Source organism: Neofelis nebulosa, chromosome 16 (assembly GCF_028018385.1).
Source record: "Neofelis nebulosa isolate mNeoNeb1 chromosome 16, mNeoNeb1.pri, whole genome shotgun sequence".
Lineage (NCBI taxonomy): Eukaryota > Metazoa > Chordata > Mammalia > Carnivora > Felidae > Neofelis > Neofelis nebulosa.
Genome location: NC_080797.1, coordinates 25,704,899 through 25,725,454, shown reverse-complemented (window position 1 = coordinate 25,725,454; position 20,556 = coordinate 25,704,899). Strand labels below are relative to the sequence as shown.

General features: G+C 39.8%; 1 protein-coding gene across 15 annotated transcripts in view; it reads left to right on the top strand.

The window, feature by feature from the left end:
* CEP112 (centrosomal protein 112) overlaps positions 1–20,556 on the top strand; it is a 413,866-nt gene that overhangs the window by 292,455 nt on the left and 100,855 nt on the right. Inside the window, exon 22 of one of the 15 annotated variants that reach the window (XM_058703642.1) lies at positions 19,132–19,380. The exons of the other annotated variants lie outside the window; for them this stretch is intronic. Coding sequence (XP_058559625.1) covers positions 19,132–19,365 — 234 coding nt within the window. The 3' untranslated portion in view covers positions 19,366–19,380. Of the gene's footprint in view, positions 1–19,131; positions 19,381–20,556 lie in introns of those variants that run through there. 15 annotated transcript variants of the gene reach the window in all.

Here is a 20,556-nt window from a genome sequence, read left to right as displayed (position 1 = left end):
GGCAGTTCCCCAAAAAGTTAAACGTAAAATTGCCAGAGGACCCAGCAATTCCACTTTTAGGTATCTCTCCAAAGAATTGAGAACATATGTCCATGCAAAAACTTGTACGTAAATGTTCATAGCATTATTCATAATTGTCAAAAAGTGGAAATAACCCAAATGCCCACTAGTGATAAATAAACGAAAATGTTGTATATCTGTACAATGGAATATTATTCGGCCATGAAAAAGAACAGAGTACTGATACATGCTACAATACGGATAAACCTTGAAAATCTTATGCAAGTGAAAGAAGCCAGACTCAAAAGGCTACACATTGCATGATTCCATTTATACGAAGTGTTCAGAATAGACAAATCCATAGAGACAGAAAGTGGGCCAGAGGTTTCCAGGGGCTGAGAGGGTGGAGGAAATGGAGAATGACAGCTAATGGTATAAGGCTACCTCTTGGCTGGTAAAATATTCTGGAATTAGATGGTTGCACAACTTTGTGAATATATTAAAAACTGCTGAATCCTACACTTCCAGAAAGGTGAGTAAGATAATAAATGAATTATGTATCAATTTTAAAAAGAGAGAGTGGGTTATGTAAAAAAAGGCAATCAATAATACTGAGAAAGGAATGTATCAAGAGGTGGGAGAACTCATGATTGATTGATTTCACACCCACCCAAGGGTTAGTTTCTCATGCTCAGTTTCTGCGGAATTATTTATAATCCACCCATAGTTAAATCTCTTAATACATCTTTCATTTTTTCCAGTTGCTGTCTGAAAAATATGCCAAAAGTAAGCATATTTAACCAAAGGGTTACTATAGAAAAATCCATTTGTGAATGGGTCCATATTTGGGTGAAAGACAGTATTTGGGTAGAAATGCACAGATTTCAAAATGCCATTATTTCCTTCTGTTGAATTTTGTGATTTTTGCTAATGTAGCTTTCTCCTTCAGAAAGAGGCACAAGGCTAGGATAGCCCTTTTTCATCTCCTTTGTTTGTCCAATTATCGTCATCTCATTAAGACTTTGAACCAAAGCCCTCACCCATTGGCAGCAGCTCTTTGACTATTGCCACAGTTATCTGCTCAGTTTTTTCTGGTTCGTTCTCCATGGTCCCAGGCGAGCCATCTCCTCAACGATACCTTTACGATTTCACTCCCTGCTAACAAACCTTTAATGCATCCCACCGCATCCAGAATGAAATCCAAACTCCTTGGCCTGAGATTCCTTGATTTGGCCAAAACCCTGAATTTTTGGCTCTGAAGTCATAATTGAATGGGAGACAAACAAGAGAGTAGATAGCACCAATAATGAGTATGTATGTGTGGGTGAAGTGGAGGGGGTTAGCATATTGGGAAATTATATTGGGGGTATTAGGAGCTTTCTGTCTAAAGCTGTCAAGGACACAGCACTTCTTATTGGTGGAAATTTCTAAACATCTTCTGTTGGCAGCCACAGGGGTTCTTTCAAATGGAAGGAACAAATGAAAACAAACCATTTTTAAGAAATTGTGTGTAGAAAACACTTCTCTTTCTTTCACCTCAAAATAAAAGGGAAGTAACACTGGAGAATTAAATACTACACTCTTAAATATAAACTTTGAAAAGTAAGGGGCACCTGCGTGGCTCAGTCGGTTAAGCATACGACTTCAGCTCAGGTCATGATCTCGCGGTCCGTGAGTTCGAGCCCCGCTTCGGGCTCTGTGCTGACAGCTCGGAGCCTGGAGCCTGTTTGGGATTCTGTGTCTCCCTCTCTCTCTGACCCTCCCCCATTCATGCTCTGTCTCTCTCTGTCTCAAAAATAAATAAACATTAAAAAAAATTTTAACTTGGAAAAGCAAGTGGAGGGGAACAACTTCTGAGTCTATTTTGTGTGAAAATATTTGTATTATATCTTTAATCGGTCAAGGAAATTTAAAAATTTAGTTTCTGCCTGTTTGTAGTAAATTATTTAGTTCAGATCTTTTTTTTTTTTTTAATCCTCTGAAATGTTGTGGCCACTTAAGAAAAAATTAGAGGCCCACTAAAGCACTATAGAACAGAGTCTGGTTCATGATATATTTGTTCACTTTTATTTGGTCTTTATTTTTAGGTGAATTGCAAACGATGTAAATTCATGTAGTTCATTAGAAAAGCACTTGAAGGATTTTAATAGCCTTAGATTCTGTATCAGTGAACTCTAACATTTCCAAACAAGAGACAGTACACATTCTTAGAATTTTTCTGAGTTCTGTTCTGAGATTATGGTACTAATGATCATTATTGACAAATGACCAGTACCAAGCACGTCAAGAGCAAGGTTATGTGCAAATATAATTGAAATTTAATAATGGATAGAACATAGCATCAAATGACCTTCAGAACCTAGGTCTGCTATAGATTTGGTCCGTGTGAGTCCAGTAACCTACACAGGAGCACTTGCCACATTGAGTTTTTGGACATGCAAAGCGGGGAATCAGATTGTGATCGGTGGTGGGTTTTGACTAGTTCGTTGCACCTCCTGGATGGTTTTACAAGGACCGCTGGAGTACTCTTGAAAGTTAGCCAACCAGCCAGCCTTTCCAAACAATACACGAACCTAAGGAAGAATGTTTCATCCAAGTGTCTATAAGAAGACATTAGCTTTCGGGGCGCCTGGGTGGCTCAGTCGGTTGGGCGGCCGACTTCGGCTCAGGTCATGATCTCGCGGTCCTTGAGTTCGAGCCCCGCGTCGGGCTCTGTGCTGACAGCTCGGAGCCTGGAGCCTGTTTCCGATTCTGTGTCTCCCTCTGTCTGACCCTCCCTCGTTCATGCTCTGTCTCTCTCTGTCTCAAAAATAAATAAACATTAAAAAAAAAAAATTAAAAAAAAAAAAGACATTAGCTTTCAAAATTTTTAACTGAAGTCATGAATATATAATTTACCTTTTATAATCAAATATCCTGGTGAGGTGATAGGAAGGTGACTCCCCATTGATTGGGTCATAGGTTGACAGATATCTAAAGATCCAAGAGATGGGCATCTGGGGGCATTTTGTTGAGAACCACAGTGCTGGAAACCCAGTGAGAGTCCAGAAGGAACTTGGAGCTCTCCCAACCCAGCTAGACCCCATTGCTGAGGCCCCGTATTCACACACCATCCAGTCACCTCTTATGGGAGCTAAACGAGTGAGCTGTAAGCCTCTTCCACTTCTCCCATTTTGGCCAGGAGCATAAGAGACTCTCACACCCATCACCACCACTCCCAACAAGAACCACCATGACCCTCTAAAAAGCAATGTCAGAGATCTTGGAAATTTTAGTTGAAAGAGACCTAAGGGCTGTCTGGTCTGACATTTCCATCTCCGGATTCAGACTTGTGCTCAGGGAGAAGGAATTTCAGAGAAACTTCAGCCCTAGCAATTTCAAAGGCAAGTCTTAATTCCAATAATTATATATACAGTGCTTAATTAGCTCATCTATGCCTTTTCTATACCATAACCAAATATAAATCTACTTCTTTTAGAATCTCCCACATTCCCACAATTGTGTTTCTTCACTTATTTCCAATTAAATGGAAAAATTTAGTCCTTTTCTTTGTGAAAGGAACATCAGCTATGACTAGTCCTACATTGTTTTAATGAGAACAAAAGCAGAATGGTCCAAAATTACTTGCTTGCAGCTACAAAACACGTTTAGGGAATGAAAATTTCCTTCATTAAATACGTGAGAAAAAAAAAGAATTGTTTTGAAGTTCTTAGGATCAGCTTGTATCGGCTTCATTGTAAACTGATACTAAAGAGCCCCCATTATGATCTGTCTATTTTGGTGCCAGAAGGTTTTTTTCTTATGCTGAATTATTAAGTTCTGTCAGCTGCTGGGCTGTCATATAGAGATATAGTAAATCACATTACATTTTGTCATGGATTACACAGAGCAATAAATTTGGGAATAAAGATCAAAGTGGTCCCACAATCACATCTGAGTGTAGGAGGGATGTTTAACTTGTAGAAAACTGATTTAGGTGAAGCTGTTGCAGTCCTTGTGTGAATTTGAAATGAATGTGAATATTTGGTTGAAAATGAATGAGCATCAAATCCCAAAATGACTTTGAATTTTTGTATTTAGTTCAGAGAAGTTAATTCCAACACCTAGCTGCCTGACTTGAATTAGATAAAGACCAGTGGAGGGTGGAGGGCTCCGTGAAAACTGCATTTCTGTATTTTAACTGCCTTCGTGACCAAACAACCTATTCCCCTCTGCTGTTATTTGGGGTGTTGGGGGAGCACGCAATTAGTTAAATACTCTGGTACTAATAGAGCCTGACTCCTTGGAGCTGTTTGCTTTTCTCTGCACTTAAAACCATTAAAAGTAAGCCAGCTTAAAATCACGGAGCAGCCTTGATTATTTAGATCTTGATGGGTATTATCTTTGTTCTATGTTACCATAGCAACTCTTTGGGGGTTATCAAAGTTGATGATATTCATTTATTGAAAACAACCAGCCTCAACTCGTTGGGTTCTCTGCCCAGGAAAGTCACAGGAGAAATGAGATAATATAGCAGAAGCAGAAATTACGTGCTTTATAAATGACTGTCTTTTATTTAGGAGAGTGCTCCCAGTGATATCCTCAGTTAGCTGGAGCAGTGGCTCCCAAACTTGACTGATTATCGGAAGCAATGAGAAAGTTTTTTAATACAGATTCCTGGGCCACAAGATCCTGGAGATTCTGATTCAGTAGCTTTAGAATCTCAAATAACATTTTTTACCTCTCACTCTGATGTCATTTCTACTCCCTCCTTCATTGTACTCCTGTTTGGGGGAAATATTGTTCATTGCTGTAGCCTATTCACAGATATTGAAGCTATGCAAAATTGTTTCTCAAGATTTATGCTGTAATAAATCCGTCTGACATCTGACACAAATCATCCCCAAAAGGTCATATGAGGATTAAGACCCGTCCAGTCCAAATGGCATCAGGATCAAGTGTAATTGGGATATAGATAGGGTGGCTTGTGGTGCTGATTTTGGTCCAAAAGGAAATAAAAGGCAAGTTGGTGAGTGCGCATGTCAGGTATAGCCCCAAGAGAGTGTTCAACCAAGATGGAAAGTTTAACAGTGATGCTGCAAAGGCCTAGTTGGAAGACACTGAACAGTTTGAAGAATTCAGCATCTGTAAGAGGGTAAGGGATACCCTGCAAGAGTAGATCATGGAGACTTTATTTCCAGGCCTCAAGCTCTTCTAATGTGCTTTTTCTCACGCCTTCTGATAATGCTGTGATGGATGCCTCCTAACTCCACTGCTCCCAGATTGGAGCCACTATTTTAGAGCATCTCCATGAAAAAAAACAAACCAAGTAGAGCTTTCAGAGAATGACCTGAGCCCATACGTTTGCTGCTACTTCTGGGCAAGGGATCAAAGGAGCCAAAGACACCACTTCATATCCACCGGGATGGCCACAGTCAAAAAGAGAAAATGACAAATTTTAGCCAGGATGTGGAAAAATTAGAACCCTAATTCTTTGCTGGTGGAAATGAAAAATGGTGCAGCCATTTTGGAAAATAGTGTGGCAGTTCCTTAAAAAGTTTAACATAGAGTTACCTTATGACCTAGCATTTCTGCTGCTACCTAGGAGCCTGAGGCCTGCAAATAAAATCTCCATGATCTTCTGTTGAAGGATGAAAATGGAAAATACATTTCCCCTCCAAAATGCTTGTATAAGAATGTTTACAGCAACATTATTTATAATAGCCAAGAAATGGAAGCATCTCAAATGTCGATCAGCTGATGAATGGATAAATAAAATATAGTTTTTCTATACAATGGAATATTATTTGACAATGAAAAGTAATGACATCCTGACACATGCTGCAACATAGATGAACCCTAAAGATGCACTAAGTGAAAGAAACCAGTCACAAAAGGCCACATGTGTATGACTCCATTTATATGGCGTGTCCAGACTAGGAACATCTGTAGAGGCAGAAAAGAGATTACTGGGGGGAGGGAAAAAGGGAAGTGATTGCTAATGGGTGTGGGGTTTCTTTTTGAGGTGATGAAAATGTTCTGGAAGTTGATAGTGGTGATAGACATACAGCTCTATGAATATGCTAAAAACCACAGAATCGTACAGGTTAGAAGTGTGAACTTTACGATATGTGAATTATATCTTACTAAATCTGCTATTAAACATAGGAAGTCTGACGATGCTGAGGAGGGTTGAAAGTGTGGAACAGGGGCACCTGGGGGGCTCAGTCGGTTAAGCATCTGACTCTTGATTTCGGCTCGGGTCATGATCTCACGGTTCGGGAGTTCCCCCTGCCTGGGATTCTCTCTCTCCCTATCTCTCTGCCCTTCCCCTGCTTGCACTCGCTCTCTCTCAAAAGAAATAAAGTTAACAAAAAAAAAAGAAAGAAAGTGGAACAGAAGGAACTCTTCCATGTTGTAGTGAGACTTTAAAATGTTGGTGGCATTATCCTTTGAAGTTGAACATTTGATTTCTGAACCATCAATTCAAGGATGATTTTGATCTGTTCACACCATTGAATATTCTAAAACAGTGGCTATGAAGGAAATACAGTTTCAAATGAATGAATTCTTCTAAAAATGTGTGAGAGGGGCGCCTCGGTGGCTCAGTCGGTAACGCATCTGACTCTTGATTTCGGCTCAGCATTTGTGATGCTAGATGTTAAGTGGTGTGGTTGTTTTAGGAGGGTTCTTTATCGTTTCTCATAATCGTGTAGAATGTTCTTTTGTATCTATCCATTATATAATGTAAACAATTACAACTAAAAATCATTAGCAATATCAAAAGCAGCAGAGCACCCCCGTTTCTGGATGCATGTCAGGAAAAAAAATTCCTCCCCCAGTAAAGAATCTGAAACAAGCAGGGGCGCCTAGGTGGCTCAGTTGGTTAAGCGTCTGGCTCTTGGTTTCGGCCTAGGTCACGATCTCGCAGCTCGTGAGTTCAAGCCCCTCGTGGGGCTCTGTGCTGACAGGGTGGAACCTGCTTGGAATTCTGTCTCCTCCTCTCTCTCTGCCTTTCCCTGACTTGTGCATGTTCTCTCTCTCTCTCTCTCTCTCTCTCTCTCTCAAAATAATTAAATGAACTTTGAAAAAAAAAGAATCTAAGACAAGCAGTGAAGGACCCAAAGTCCCAAAGTGAACCCAAAGGACCCAAAGAGAAAGAGTGAACAAGAAAGAGTAACAAAAGATTGATTTTGACGGCTGACTTTTCTAATAGCCCGATCCCGCCGTTTTGTAAGCTCATCTCCACTAAAGTAGCCTCTCTCTTGTTTCCACTTTACCCATCAAAAAATGCAGACATGCCTTAGACCTCAACATTACTCAGCTAGTTCGCCTCCACGATCCCAGTCCATCAGGTTCGCCTTTTGATCACTGTTGCCTTACCTTCTTTTTTTCCCCTTCCCTCACGCGTGAAGAACCTGGTCTTTATCCTCATTCCAGTGCTTACTCACCACTCTCTGATCCCGTGCCATCTAGAACTTCCACGATGCCTACGTTGCTAAACCTCAGTCCTATTTAATCTTTATTGTCCACTTTATCTGCGCTTCATAAAATAGTGAGCGGGAAAGTTCAAGAAGTTGCCCGTGGTCACACCACCCGAGTGGGTTTAACTTCAAAGCTCGTGCTCTTTCCCACCATGCTCTACCGCTTACCGTTTGGCAACAGTTGTTGGAATCGTCAATCAGAGTAACTTGGGTTGATGAAACAAGATGGCTGAAGCAGCTTTGAGGGTCTGGGTGATGGGAAATTCACCTACACAGCAACAAAACTAACAAGACTTTCTGTGTGCGGATGGAGTATGGGGTGGAGCATCATACTCTTGCCAAACACTTTGAATATTACTTTTAAATAAACTGGTATGGTAATTCTGTCTCAGTGTAGATGACCCTGGAAAGCTGGATAAGCTCAAAGCTGTTTTTCATTAGGAAGAGCTGATGACTAAATTTCAAGAATGTCTTCCCAGCACCTATTCCAAACTTCCAAATTATCCAACAGAGACAATAGAGATTTCGTTAAGTATCGAGATTTATATTGAACTGCCTGCAAATCTAACAGGGCAACTTCCTGTAAATACATTGTTTCATAAACTTTCCAATGAATATTCATTACATTCTTTTTTCTTATACCAATGAGCCAAAAAGTAGGAACATTTCCAAAACAATAAGTAGAATATTAATGAGATTTACGAGTATGACAAATCAGAACGTCTAACTCCCAAATTCAAAGCTTATTTGAAATAATTTGTTGCCAGACCAACAATTCAATTAACATCATCTGGTCATTGGACAATTGTCACCATTCTTCAGTGTCTAAAGTCAGATATTTGAGACAGATTTCCATCTGCTTCCTGAAAGTACTACACCAACCGATGTTGACACTCATATGTAAATACATTAAATATATTTAAAGTGTATATTATACATTTTTAAATTTCTTACTTTTCTTTAACGTTTGTCAAACCATGCAACATTAGATTTTGGTGTAGTGCCTAACGGTAACAAAGACATAAAAATATTAGAGAAGGTAGAGATTCTTAAAAAAATTAATTGGCCCCATTTACATTTGGTCTTTGATGATGAATTCTTTTTTGCACATCAGAGAATAGTTGCTTCTTCCCTAGAGCAAAGTAAAGTTTTTTTTTTCCTCCCTCATTCTCTTAAAGTTTGTGTTTCTGCCCAAGTAATAAATGAGTTTCAGTTTCTGTGGCCTCTGCTTCAGAGCGTTCCTCTGAGGGTGAGCTTTTGAAATATGATTAGATCTTAATTCTTTAACTATTTCCATAAGCTTGTTTCACAGTTTGCTTTCTTATTCAGCGAGTGGGGTGGAAATTCATGTAAATCTTATGTGATCATTTATGGGTGTTGGCCGCATAAATACCTATGTTGCAATGGCAAGAAAATTAGTCCTTCTGAATTACAGTGAGGCCAGAAAATCAACTGTCCCAGCTTATTCTATAGGTTAACTGTCATTAAATGCACATTATTTAATGGAGACAGAGACTGTATTCACTACTAGTTGGACATATTCAGAAGTAGGGCCAAATTCGGGAGTATGGGCTCTTTTTCTAAGAATGGATCCACCAATATTCACTGGGTGCTCAAGAAATAGTGATATCGATAATGATACCGCGGCCCTTTTCCAAGACTGTCTGGCTTCTTTCTTCCCTTGTAGGGGATGTGGCTTCTCCCTGGAATTCTTACAAAATAATTAGGCAGTGACAAAAACAAAACACTTGGGGTTTCTAATTCCTCGATTCTGGTTCTGGGTAAAGCAACTATATAAAATGACTTAATCAATTCTTTAGAAATTAACTAAAGCTGAAGAGTCGCTAAATATGGACTGACATCTGCAGGTCAAATGTTAACTCAAGCCTAGAAGGAGGGAGCCTAGGCCTTCAGTACACTCACCGCATCAAGTATGGGGCACAGAATCAGCCTGTCGTCTGCCTCTCGATTGCTACCATTCCTCTCACGGACATGTCCTTCGTGGAGAGGAGGAGGCATGATGGCAGATGGGATCTGAACCAAGTACCACCAGAGTCTCACCCCACCTCTTACTGGCGAGTTAAGAAATGGCACGAATCTCAGGCCGTAAACTCAAATGAGCTTATTGTACTGTACTCTCAGTTTCTGCTTTGAGTCGCCGTTTGGCTGCGCGGCCAAAACTTGATAGTAGTCCTCGGTCACCCCGGATGTCAGTCGCTTCCCCAGGATCCCATGTGAGAACCAAGGGCTCTCTCGTGCCATGGTGTGGTGGATGAGGCATGGAGCCCTCTGATCGTGCATATCACCCATCCACAGAGGCATCCACCGAGACATCTGTTGCCCCCACGGACCTTTGGTGGCCGGTTGATACCGGTTATTACTTCTCTGTAACCCCTCCTTCCTCTTTGAAAGCCCCTCCAAGCCCTGCATTCTCTTTGCTGCATCCATACTTCTCTCAGACACCTCGGAGGTTTTATATTCTTCCTGCCTTTTGTCAGGGAGAGGCGTGAACGCACAAGAAACTGGGAGTAGCAGTCGCTGGCCTGCTTACACACGCACACACCACACAGCCCATTTCTGCTTCTGGCTCCAATATACCTGCCGGTGTGGCCAAGAACTCAAGGTCATACAGCCCCTTGCCTCCATCCATCCGGCCTGTGAGCACAGGCCCCCCTGCAATGAGAGCGGCCCCATCTCTGTGGGGTTTCTGCGCCTTCCCCGTCCATCAGGCTTGGCCCAGAGAATGGGGCAAGAAACAAGGCCTTTGCTCAGGAACAGACTCACAGATAATCGTTTTCCCCTTCACTTCAGATTATGCCTCATTACTCCAGGTTGGAGAATCATTTCTAGTCTAGAGTCAGGAAGCAGCAGAGTAAGACCCACCGTGACTGATACACTTCTATGCCCGAGCCCCATTGGCCCAGGTTAGAGAGGCAAAAGCCAAAAACTGCCTCCTTTGGTTTCTCTATACTTCTGTTGTGTCATCCTTTCTGTGAGGTAGGAAGGGCAGCAGGCCAAGCTGGGAAAGGTTGAGATATGGAAGAAAACACCAGGTTTAGGACTTCAGAAATATCCTGGTACCTGCAAGTACATTGTACATAAAAATCACTAAGATGTCAACATTGTTACTCTGGATGATAGATTGTAGGCAATTTCATATGTGTGCCGTATAAATATATTTTTTATCTGTTATAACTTATTTAAAATATATTGCTAAATGTTAATATATTAAAGTATATCATGTGTTATTATATATAAATATAATATATTTTTAAAATATACTAATATATTAAAATATATTATTTAAAATATATTTATATTTTCTATATATAATTTTTGTACATTTACATATATTTTTTGAGAGAGAGAGAGAGGGTACAAGCGAGTGAGGGCAGAGAGAGAGAGACAAAGAGAGAAAGAGAGAGAGAAGCAGTGCTCACCCAAAGTGGGGGTTTTTTACCTGAAGTGGGGCTTGGGGCTTGTGCTCACCCAATGTGGGAGTCAAAATCATGAACCATGAGGTCATGACCTGAGCCGAAGTCATATGCTTAATGACCGAGCCACCCAGGCGCCCTGCATTTACATAAATTCTATGTAGTTTTTATATATTTATATATAGAATACATATATTCTATGTAATTTTTATAAAATTACATAGAATTTACATATTCTGTGCTGAGTATACATTTACTTTTTATTTATTTAAAAAATTTTTTTATTATGTTTGTTTATTTTTGAGAGAGAGAGAGAGACAGAGTGTGAGCAGGGGAGGGGCGGAGACAGAGGGAGACACAGAATCCGAAGCAGGCCCCAGGCTGTAAGCTGTCAGCACAGAGCCCGACACGGGGCTCGAACCCATGAACCGTGAGATCGTGACCTGAGCCAAAGTCAGACACTTAACTGACTGAGCCACCCAGGCGCCCCTATATTTACTTTTTAAAAACAGCTTTATTGAGGTATAATTTTCATACCGTAGAATTCTTCTGCTTAGAGTGCTGTAGAATGATTTTTAAAATAAATTTATGGAACCGTATAACCACCACCACACTCTGTATTTACTTTTATAATAAAAAGAAATGGTTATTAAAATGGCCTCTTTTACCAGCCACGAGAAGGTCATCGCTGAGCTGAATGGAAGGGGTGGGGTCAAACTCAGGTAAAGAATGGACAGTCACCAAGCTGCTCAGTAAATATTTCTTGAAGTAACGAGAGAGTAAAAGTGGGGACAGAGGGTAGAGATCGCCTTTCCCGCAGATGTGCCTGTGACGGAAGAAAAGCAAGCCTGACGCCTCCAATATCCCACAGTCCTGCAGGATTTTGTACCTGTTACTCCTTCCATTTGGGATTCTCTTCTCTGTCTTTTCCAATTCGTTGATTCCTGTTCATTCCAAGCTGATAACCTCGAGCAAGTTTCGTCACCTGTCTCTCAGTTTCACCGTCTGGAAATGAGGATAATAATCGTGTCTACCTCACAGAGTTTTGGGAGTGTTAGATCTGTTAATATATGTAAAGCACCGAAGCAATATATGTCAGTAGAGTAGGAGCAAAGTAAATATTAGTTGTTTTGTTGTTGCTGTCATCGTCATCGTCATCATCTCATTCATCCCCATCAGTCATCGCCCTCAGCATCAGCAACACCATCAACATCATTATCCTTTAATATTCACGTCCTTACAAAAGCCTTCTCCAGTGTAGGAATCTCATAGTTTTTCCCTAATAGCACTCTGTGCATAGCTCTCCCATGACATTTATGCCATATTTTATTTATTCACTTATTTGTCTCCTCCCTGGCTGCATTAAATCATTTACCTCTGTAAACATAGAGAGCCCGACACAGGGGAGGTACTCAAAGTAAATGTTTATAAAAGCATCACAGGGATCTATCAGGATTTCAGAGGGCTGTGAGAGTGTGTGTGTGTGTGTGTGTGTGTGTGTGTGTGTGTGTTTAATACTTAGAGGGATATACAACTCTTTGAGTTTTCTACTCTTGCCTTAGTTTTGTTAATTTGTATTATTTAAGAGACTTCTGTATTTTACCTAAATTATCAAAACTTTTGGCAATATGTTATTCATAAAACTTCCTTATTGCCCTCTTAATGTCTGTAGGATCAGATAGCGATGTCCACTTTCTCTCCTTCCCGACATTAGTTAATTTATATTTTCTCTCCATTGTTTCTGATCAGTCTACCTAGAGGTCTATCGATTTTATCGATCTCAAAGAACCAGATTTTGGTTTCACTGATTTTCTCTATTGTTTTTGTTTTCTATTTCATTATTTCTACTCTTACATTTATTATTTTCTTTCTTTTGCTTATTTTGCCTTTAATTGGCTATTCTTGTATAAGTTTCTTCAGGGGAAGCTTCTATCACTTATTTTAGATTTTCCTTCTTTGCTAATAAAATAATTCAAGGATAAAAATTTCCCCAAAGCACTGATTTAGCTGCATTCCACAAACACTATGCTTCCATTTTTTATTAATTTTTAAATATTTTCTAATTCACCTTGTAAATTCTTGTTTGACCCATAGAAATTAGGTGTATTTTTTTGAAATTAGGTGTATTTCTAATTTTCTGAATATTTTGGGAATATCAGTTATATATGGATTTCTAATTTAATTTCATTGTGGTCAGGGAATATACTGTGTGTGATTTTAATCCTTTCATATATATATATATATATATATATATATGAATGTATGTATATGTATGTATGTATATGTATGTATATATATACATACATATATTTTTTTCTTTTTTTTTTAATTTAGAGACAGAGAGAGCATATGTGTGCAGAGGGGCAGAGGGAGAGAGAGAGGGTCTTAAGCGGGCTCCACAGTCAGCCTAGAGCCAGACATGGGGCTTAATACCATGCCCCAGGATCGTGACCTGAGCTGAAATCAAGAGTCGGACACTGAATCACCCAGGCACCCCTGATTTTAATCCTTTTAAAATTTATTGAAAGTTGTTGTGTGGCCCAGAATGTGGTGTCTGATTAATGGTCAAGTTGGTTGACAACGTTTTTCAGATCTATATCCTCACTAATTTTCTATCTACTTTTTTTTTTTATCAATTCCTGAGAGAAGAGGGTTGAAATCTCCTCATTTATAATTTTTTGATTTGCCTGTTTCTCCTTTCAGTGCTGTCAATCTTTGCCTCATGTATTTCAAAGCTCTTGAAATTAGGTACATAACATTAAGATTGCTCTATCATTTTTATGAATTAAATTTTTATCACTGTGAAATATTCTTTTGTTTCTGCTAAATTTCTTCATTCTCAAATCTACTTGGATATTAGCATAGCCACCCCACTTTTCTTCTGATTACTGTTTGCATGGTACATCTTTCTTCATCCTTTTACTTTCAGTGTGTTTAAACATATAAAGTTTCTTTTGAAAATACTACATAGTTACACCTCCTTCCAGATCCAGTATGACAGGCTGTGTCATTTAGATGAAATTTTTAACTATTTGTGTTTAATGTAATTATGGGTATTGTTGGGTTTTATTTTACCATTTTGCTGCTTGTTTTCAATTTGTCCCATCTCTTTTTCCCTTTTCCTCTTATCATACCTTTTATTGGTTCACTGAGTACTTAACTAATATTCCATTTTATTTCTACTATTGGCTTAGTAGATACACCTTTTTCTTTATTTTTCTTTTTTGCAATACGGCTCTTTCCTATGCTCTGCCTTCGAGTACTCTTACACCAGTTTACCATAAAATGTAAGTGCCTTAATAACACTGTAGCTCTATTTCCCTATTCCAAACCTGTTTCTACATACATTAGGAACCCCAATATAGTTGTATTATCTCTTCTTTTAAAAGTACATTTTCTTTCAAAGAAATTTTCAAAAGGAGAAAAAAGATAATTTACATTTACACACTTATCTTCTGTGTCCAGTGCTCTTTATTCCTTGAGTTGATCCAGGTTTCCACGTTTGCATTTGGTATCGTTTTCCATCTACCTGAATGACTTCCTTTAACCTTTCCCGTAGCTCATGTCTGCTGGTGACAGGTTTTTGTTTGAAGATGTCTGTAGTTCACCTCAGTTTTGAAGGACATTTCTATTAAATATACAATTCTAGTTCTTTTTTTAATGTTTATTTATTTTTGAGAGAGAGAGAGAGAGAGAGCACAAGCAGGGGAGGGGCAGAGAGAGAGGGAGACACAGAATCCGAAGCAGTCTCCAGGCTCTGAGCTGTCAGCACAGAGCCTGACGTGGGGCTCGAACTCACGGACCGCGAGATCATGACCTGAGCCGAAGTCGGCTGCTTAACCGACAGAGCCACCCAGGCAGGCGCCCCTAAATATGCAATTTTAGATTGACAGATTTTTTTTTTTCTTTCAGTGCTTTAAAGACTCACTATGTTATCTTCTGACATCATTCAGATGAGAAATCCTCATCCTCAGTCATTCTTATCTTTTTAATGCATCTGCTTTCTCTGGCTGCTTTTAAGATGTTATCTTTAGTTATGTTCTTGCAATTTGATTATGATGTATCAGATTGTGGTTTTCTTTGTTTATCTCTTTTGTTCATTAGTCTTCTTCCACTGGTGGGTTTACAGTTTTCTTTGTATTGCAAAGTTTGTAGCTATTGGGTCGTCAAATATTTTCCCAAACCTTTCTCCTTCTAATCTGCAATTACACACACGTTAGATGATGTGATATAATCCCATACATTACTGTGATTATTCGTTAAATTCAGTCTTTTGTCTTTGTGGCAGTCATTTGGATACTTAAAATAGTTTTTCTTCATCTTCACTGATTTTTTTCTTCTATTGTGCCATATCGATTGTTAATCCCATCCAGTGAAATTTTCCTTTCAGATAATGTATTTCTTTGCCCTAGTCTGTATAGTTCTTTTTGCATATCTTCTATTTCTCTCCTTATTATGTTCATGTTTTTGTTTAAATATTTAGGTCTGTCTTAATAGCTATTTTAAAGTCTTTGCCTACTGATTCCACCATTTCTGTCATTTTTGAGTCTCACTCTATTGACTAATTTTTCTCCTGCTTCATCTCATGCCATCTTTCATCGGATGGTGGACATTATAAAATTTATGTTGTTGAATGCTAGATTTTCTTGACTTCTTTCAAAAAACATTGGACTTTATTTAGGGAAGCAGTTACTTGTCAATGACCAGTTTGATCCATTTGAGGCATATTTTTAAGTTTTGTTAGAACAGACGTAAAGTTGACTTCACTCCAAGGCTAATTGGATCCCGTGACTTAAGTGTGACCTTCCTGGGTGTTCTGTGAGAACCATTCATTCTGGCTTGTCAGAACTCAAATATCTCTCAGCTTTGTGTGGAAATTGTTGATCTTAAATCCCACCAGTCAGTTTTTACTTGGCCTTATAGATCCTAACCCTACACATGCATGGCCACGTATCAGCAACAGACTCAGAGGGAGCCCATGTCAGTGTATGGAGCTCTTTCTGTGCATCCCTCCCTTCTGTTTAGCGCTGTTCCCCCCAAATTCCAACTGCCTCAGCTTTCCCAAACTCTAGTCCTTGTCTCCTCAATGCACAATCCTGCTGTGCTGTACTTTGCTTCCCTTCCCTATGTTCAGGCCCAGATGTGCCTCCAGGAAGAAAGCAGGGGTGATTGTAGGGTGCACCTCCCCTGTTTCCCTTTTCTTCACAGGGTCACAACCCTCTGCTTCTGTTTCTCAGCATCCTAAAACAGTGTTTCCTATATTTTGTGTGTTTTCCAGCTTTCTAGCTGTTTACTATGGCAGATTAGGTATGGTCCTAGTTACTCCATCATGGCCCAGGCAGAAATGATGAATTTTATTTATGCTTCACAAAGTTGTCAATTTGTTTTAATGTTTATTTATTTTTGACAGAGAGAGAGAGAGAGAGAGAGAGGGAGGGAGAGAGAGAGAGAGAGAGAGAGAGAGAGAGAGAGAGAGCATGAGCGGGGGAGGGGCAGAGAGAGAGGGAGACACAGAATCCGAAGCAGGCTCCAGGCTCCGAGCTGTCAGCACAGAGCCTGACGCGGGGCTCGAACTCATGGACTGTGAGATCATGACCTGAGCCGAAGTCGGATGCTCAACCAGCTGAGCCACCCAGGCACCCCAGTTCTGCAAATATTTTAAATTAAATATATAAATGTGTTCTATGAATTCTCTAAATATTTTCATTTTTAGGGAAATGCATAGTTATATATTAACATCTGGCACCAAATGGCCAAAACTGCATTTATTCACAGTGTTTGAAGAAGCTTCAAATAGATATCTTCAAAGCTTCTGAGTAGAAAATACTGCATAATAATCTGAGCTTTATGCTATGTTTCAAGAATTTGGGAAGCATCCTTTTTTTTTAATCATAAAAGCAAATATTTAATTCAGAAACTATTGCTGGTATGTTTTAAGGAAATTTATCTTTATAACATCTGTGTTTGCCTTAAGTATAAGTATTCTGGAGAAGTTTCCTAATTTTCCTCTAAATTACCTTCCCGGAAAAATGAATGCCTGAACTTTCACTAATAATAAGAAATGGAAAATAAAGGAATGAAGGACTTTTGTGTTTTGTTTTGTTTTGTTTTTTCAGGGACTTTTTTTTTTAATTTATTGTCAAGTTAGCTAACATACAGTGTCGTCTTGGCTTCAGGAGTAGATTCTCGTGATTCATCGCTTACGTACAACACCCAGGGCTCATCCCAACGAGTGCCCTCCTCAATGCCCATCACTCGTTTTCCCCATCCCTTCAACACCCGCCTCCATCAATCCTCAGTTCTCTGTATTTAAGAGTCTCTATGGTTTGCCTTCCTCTCTGTTTGTAAGTTACTTTTCCTTCCTCTCCCCTATGGTCTTCTGTTAAGTTTCTCAAATTCCACATGTAAGTGAAAACACCTGATATCTGTCTTTCTCTGACTGACTTATTTCACTTAGCATAATACCCTCCAGTTCATCCATATTGTTGCAAATGGCAAGATTTCATCCTTTTTTAATCACTGAGTAGTATTCCATTGTATATACCACATCTTCTTTATCCACTCATCAGTTGAAGGACATTTGGATTCTTTCCATACTTTGGCTATTGTTGATAGCACTGCTATAAACATTGGGGTACATGTGCCTCTATGGATCAGCACTCCTGTATCCTCTGGATAAATTCCTAGCACTGCTATTGCCGGGTCATAGGGTGATTCTTTTTAATTTTTTGAGAAACCCCACACTGTTTTTTAGAGTGGCTGCATCAGTTTACATTCCCACCAACAGTGCAAGAGGGTTACCCTTTCTCCACATCCTTGCCAACATTTGTTGTTGCCTGAGATGTTGCCCGACTGGTGTGAGGTGGTATCCCAGTGTGGTTTTGATTTGTATTTCCCTGATGATGAGCAATGTTGAGCATCTTTTTATTTGTCTGTTTGCTATCTGGGTGTTTATCTTTGGAAAAGCGTCTGCTCATGTCTGCTGCCCATTTCTTCACTGACTTATGGCAAGTTCTTTATAGATTTTTGATACTTACTAACCCTTTATCTGATATGTCATTTGCAAATATCTTCTCCCATTCCGTTGGTTGCCTTTTAGTTTTGTTGATTGTTTCCGTTGCTGTGCAGAAGCTTTTTATCTTGATGAGGTCCCAGTAGTTCATTTTCGCTTGTATTTCCCTTGCCTTCGGAGACATGTCAAGTCAGAAGTTGCTGAGGCCAAGGTCAGAGAAGTTGCTGCCTGGTTTCTCCTGTAGCATTTTGATGGTTTCCTGTCTCACATTTAGGCCTTTCATCCGTTTTGAATTTATTTTTGTGTATGGTGTAAGAAAGTGGTCCAGGTTCATTCTTGTGCATGTTGCTGTCCAGTTCTCCCAGCACCATTTGCTAAAGAGACTTGTCTTTCTTTCCGTTGGATACTCTTTCCTGCTTTGTCGAAGATTAGTTGGCCATATATTTGTGGGTCCATTTCTGAGTTCTCTATTCTATTCCATTGGTCTGTGTGTCTGTTTTTGTGCCAATATCATATTGTCTTAATGATTACACCTTTGTAATACAGGCTAAAGTCCCGGATTGTGATGCCTCCAGGTTTGGTTTTCTTTTTCAACATTACTCTGGCTATTCGGGGTGTTTTGTGGTTTCATACAAATTTTAGGATTGTTTGCTCTAGCTCTGTGAAGAATGCTGGTGTTGTTTTGATAGGTTTTGCCTTGAGTGTGTAGATTGCTTTGGGTAGTATCAACATTTTAACAATTTCTTCCAATCCGTGAGTGTGGAATGTTTTTCCATTTCTTTGTGTCTTCTTCAATTTCTTTCATAGACTTTCTATGGTTTTCAGTGTACAGATCTTTTACCTCTTTGGTTAGGTTTATTCTTAGGTATTTTATGGTTCTTGGTGCAGTTGTAAATGGGATCAACTCCTTGATCTCTCTTTCTGTTGCTTCATTATTGGTGTATAGAAATGCAACTGATTTCTGTACATTGATTTTATATCCTGCTACTTTACTGAATTTACGGATACTGAATGTATCTGTTCTAGCAGTTTTTTGATGGAGTCCTTCAGGTTTTCCATGTAAAGTATCATGTCATCTGTGAAAAGTGAAAGTTTGACTTCTAATGAAGGACTTTTTGAATGAAGGCATAATGCAAAGTACCCTACAAGAAAAGAGTACCATATTAAGATGACTAACAACCATTGATACCTTTCTGAAAATTGGTTTGTTTCTTCCCACTAGAGTTCCAAGCCCAAGATTTTGATAGGAATTGCACAGAGAAAGAGGACCGACATATTGGGCTTTTTACCAAGGAAGACTGACCTGAGAGAGAGGCTGTCGAAAAGCAGAGGCAAACCAAGTACTCAGTGGAGGGTGGAGGGCATAACCAGCCATAATGGAGCAGTTAGAAAGAGCCAGAGATTAAAACAACAGCAGCCACCAAACAAAACAACTTCGCTCCCTTCCGAATTGTGATTTTCCTCTCATCTGTTACTCTACATCTGTTCAGGCTATGCCACAGATGTTTGAAAATTGTATTTCTATATAGTAATGATAGCTATAAAAATAAGACTTGGATTAAAATAACTGTAACTCGGTTTTTTTGTATGGAAATGTACAGTCACTACCATCCTGAGAATAAAATTATTCAAAACATGTTTTAGGGACAGCTTGCATGAGAAATTAGCTGTATATTTCCAGCCATACTAAACCAGAACTTTTTAGATTTTTTTTTTTTTGAGGAGCCCAGGAATTCACGCAGTTGTGACTGAGTTTCAAACACAGTCGAAACCGTGAAGGTTGAGAGATTAATTGTATTTCTTCAATTACTCTCATTATTCCCCAAAGTATCAGTTCTGTTGTATTTAGCTATCGGCACGCTCTAGAGGTGTTATTATGTTATCAGCTGACCTCACTTTAAGTTCAGCATTAGTGATTTCAAATGGGCCCTGATGCTTCCTGGAGTCCTGAGACTCACGCTGCGTTCCTTGGTCCCTTCCCACTTTCCTAGACGACTGTCCATACCCTTCCCTCACACCTTGAATCTCCCAGTAGTCTTTTCTTTTCTTTTTTTTAATTTTTTTTTTAACGTTTATTTATTTTTGGGACAGAGAGAGACAGAGCATGAACGGGGGAGGGGCAGAGAGAGAGGGAGACACAGAATCGGAAGCAGGCTCCAGGCTCTGAGCCATCAGCCCAGAGCCCGACGTGGGGCTCGAACCCACGGGCTGCGAGATCGTGACCTGAGCTGAAGTCGGACGCTCAACCGACTGAGCCACCCAGGCGCCCCTCCCAGTAGTCTTTTCTGCCATCACATTCTTGGCTGTGGGTCTTCCTTCCTACTTCCTGGGTGAGGCGGAAGCAAACGGAACTTGCCCCACTGCTGCTGGGGGTGGTGATTTACCTGTAACTCCTAGCGAGGGCCCTCTCCTCTCCCCGATCCTGTCCCCTGTGCTCCCGATCCCATCCCCTCTCCTTTCTCAAGGACACGTCTCCTCTGAATCTCTGGCAGAACCTAGTTTTCCCTTTCTCCTGCCAGATCTTTCCCATCAGCCAGCACACATGCTGGTAGTTCTCTCCTGGTGCAAAAAACCAAACCACATAAGGCAGACCTTTCCTTACCCACTTCCCCTGCAGCCTCCAGCCCATTCCTGTCCTTCCCCTGGT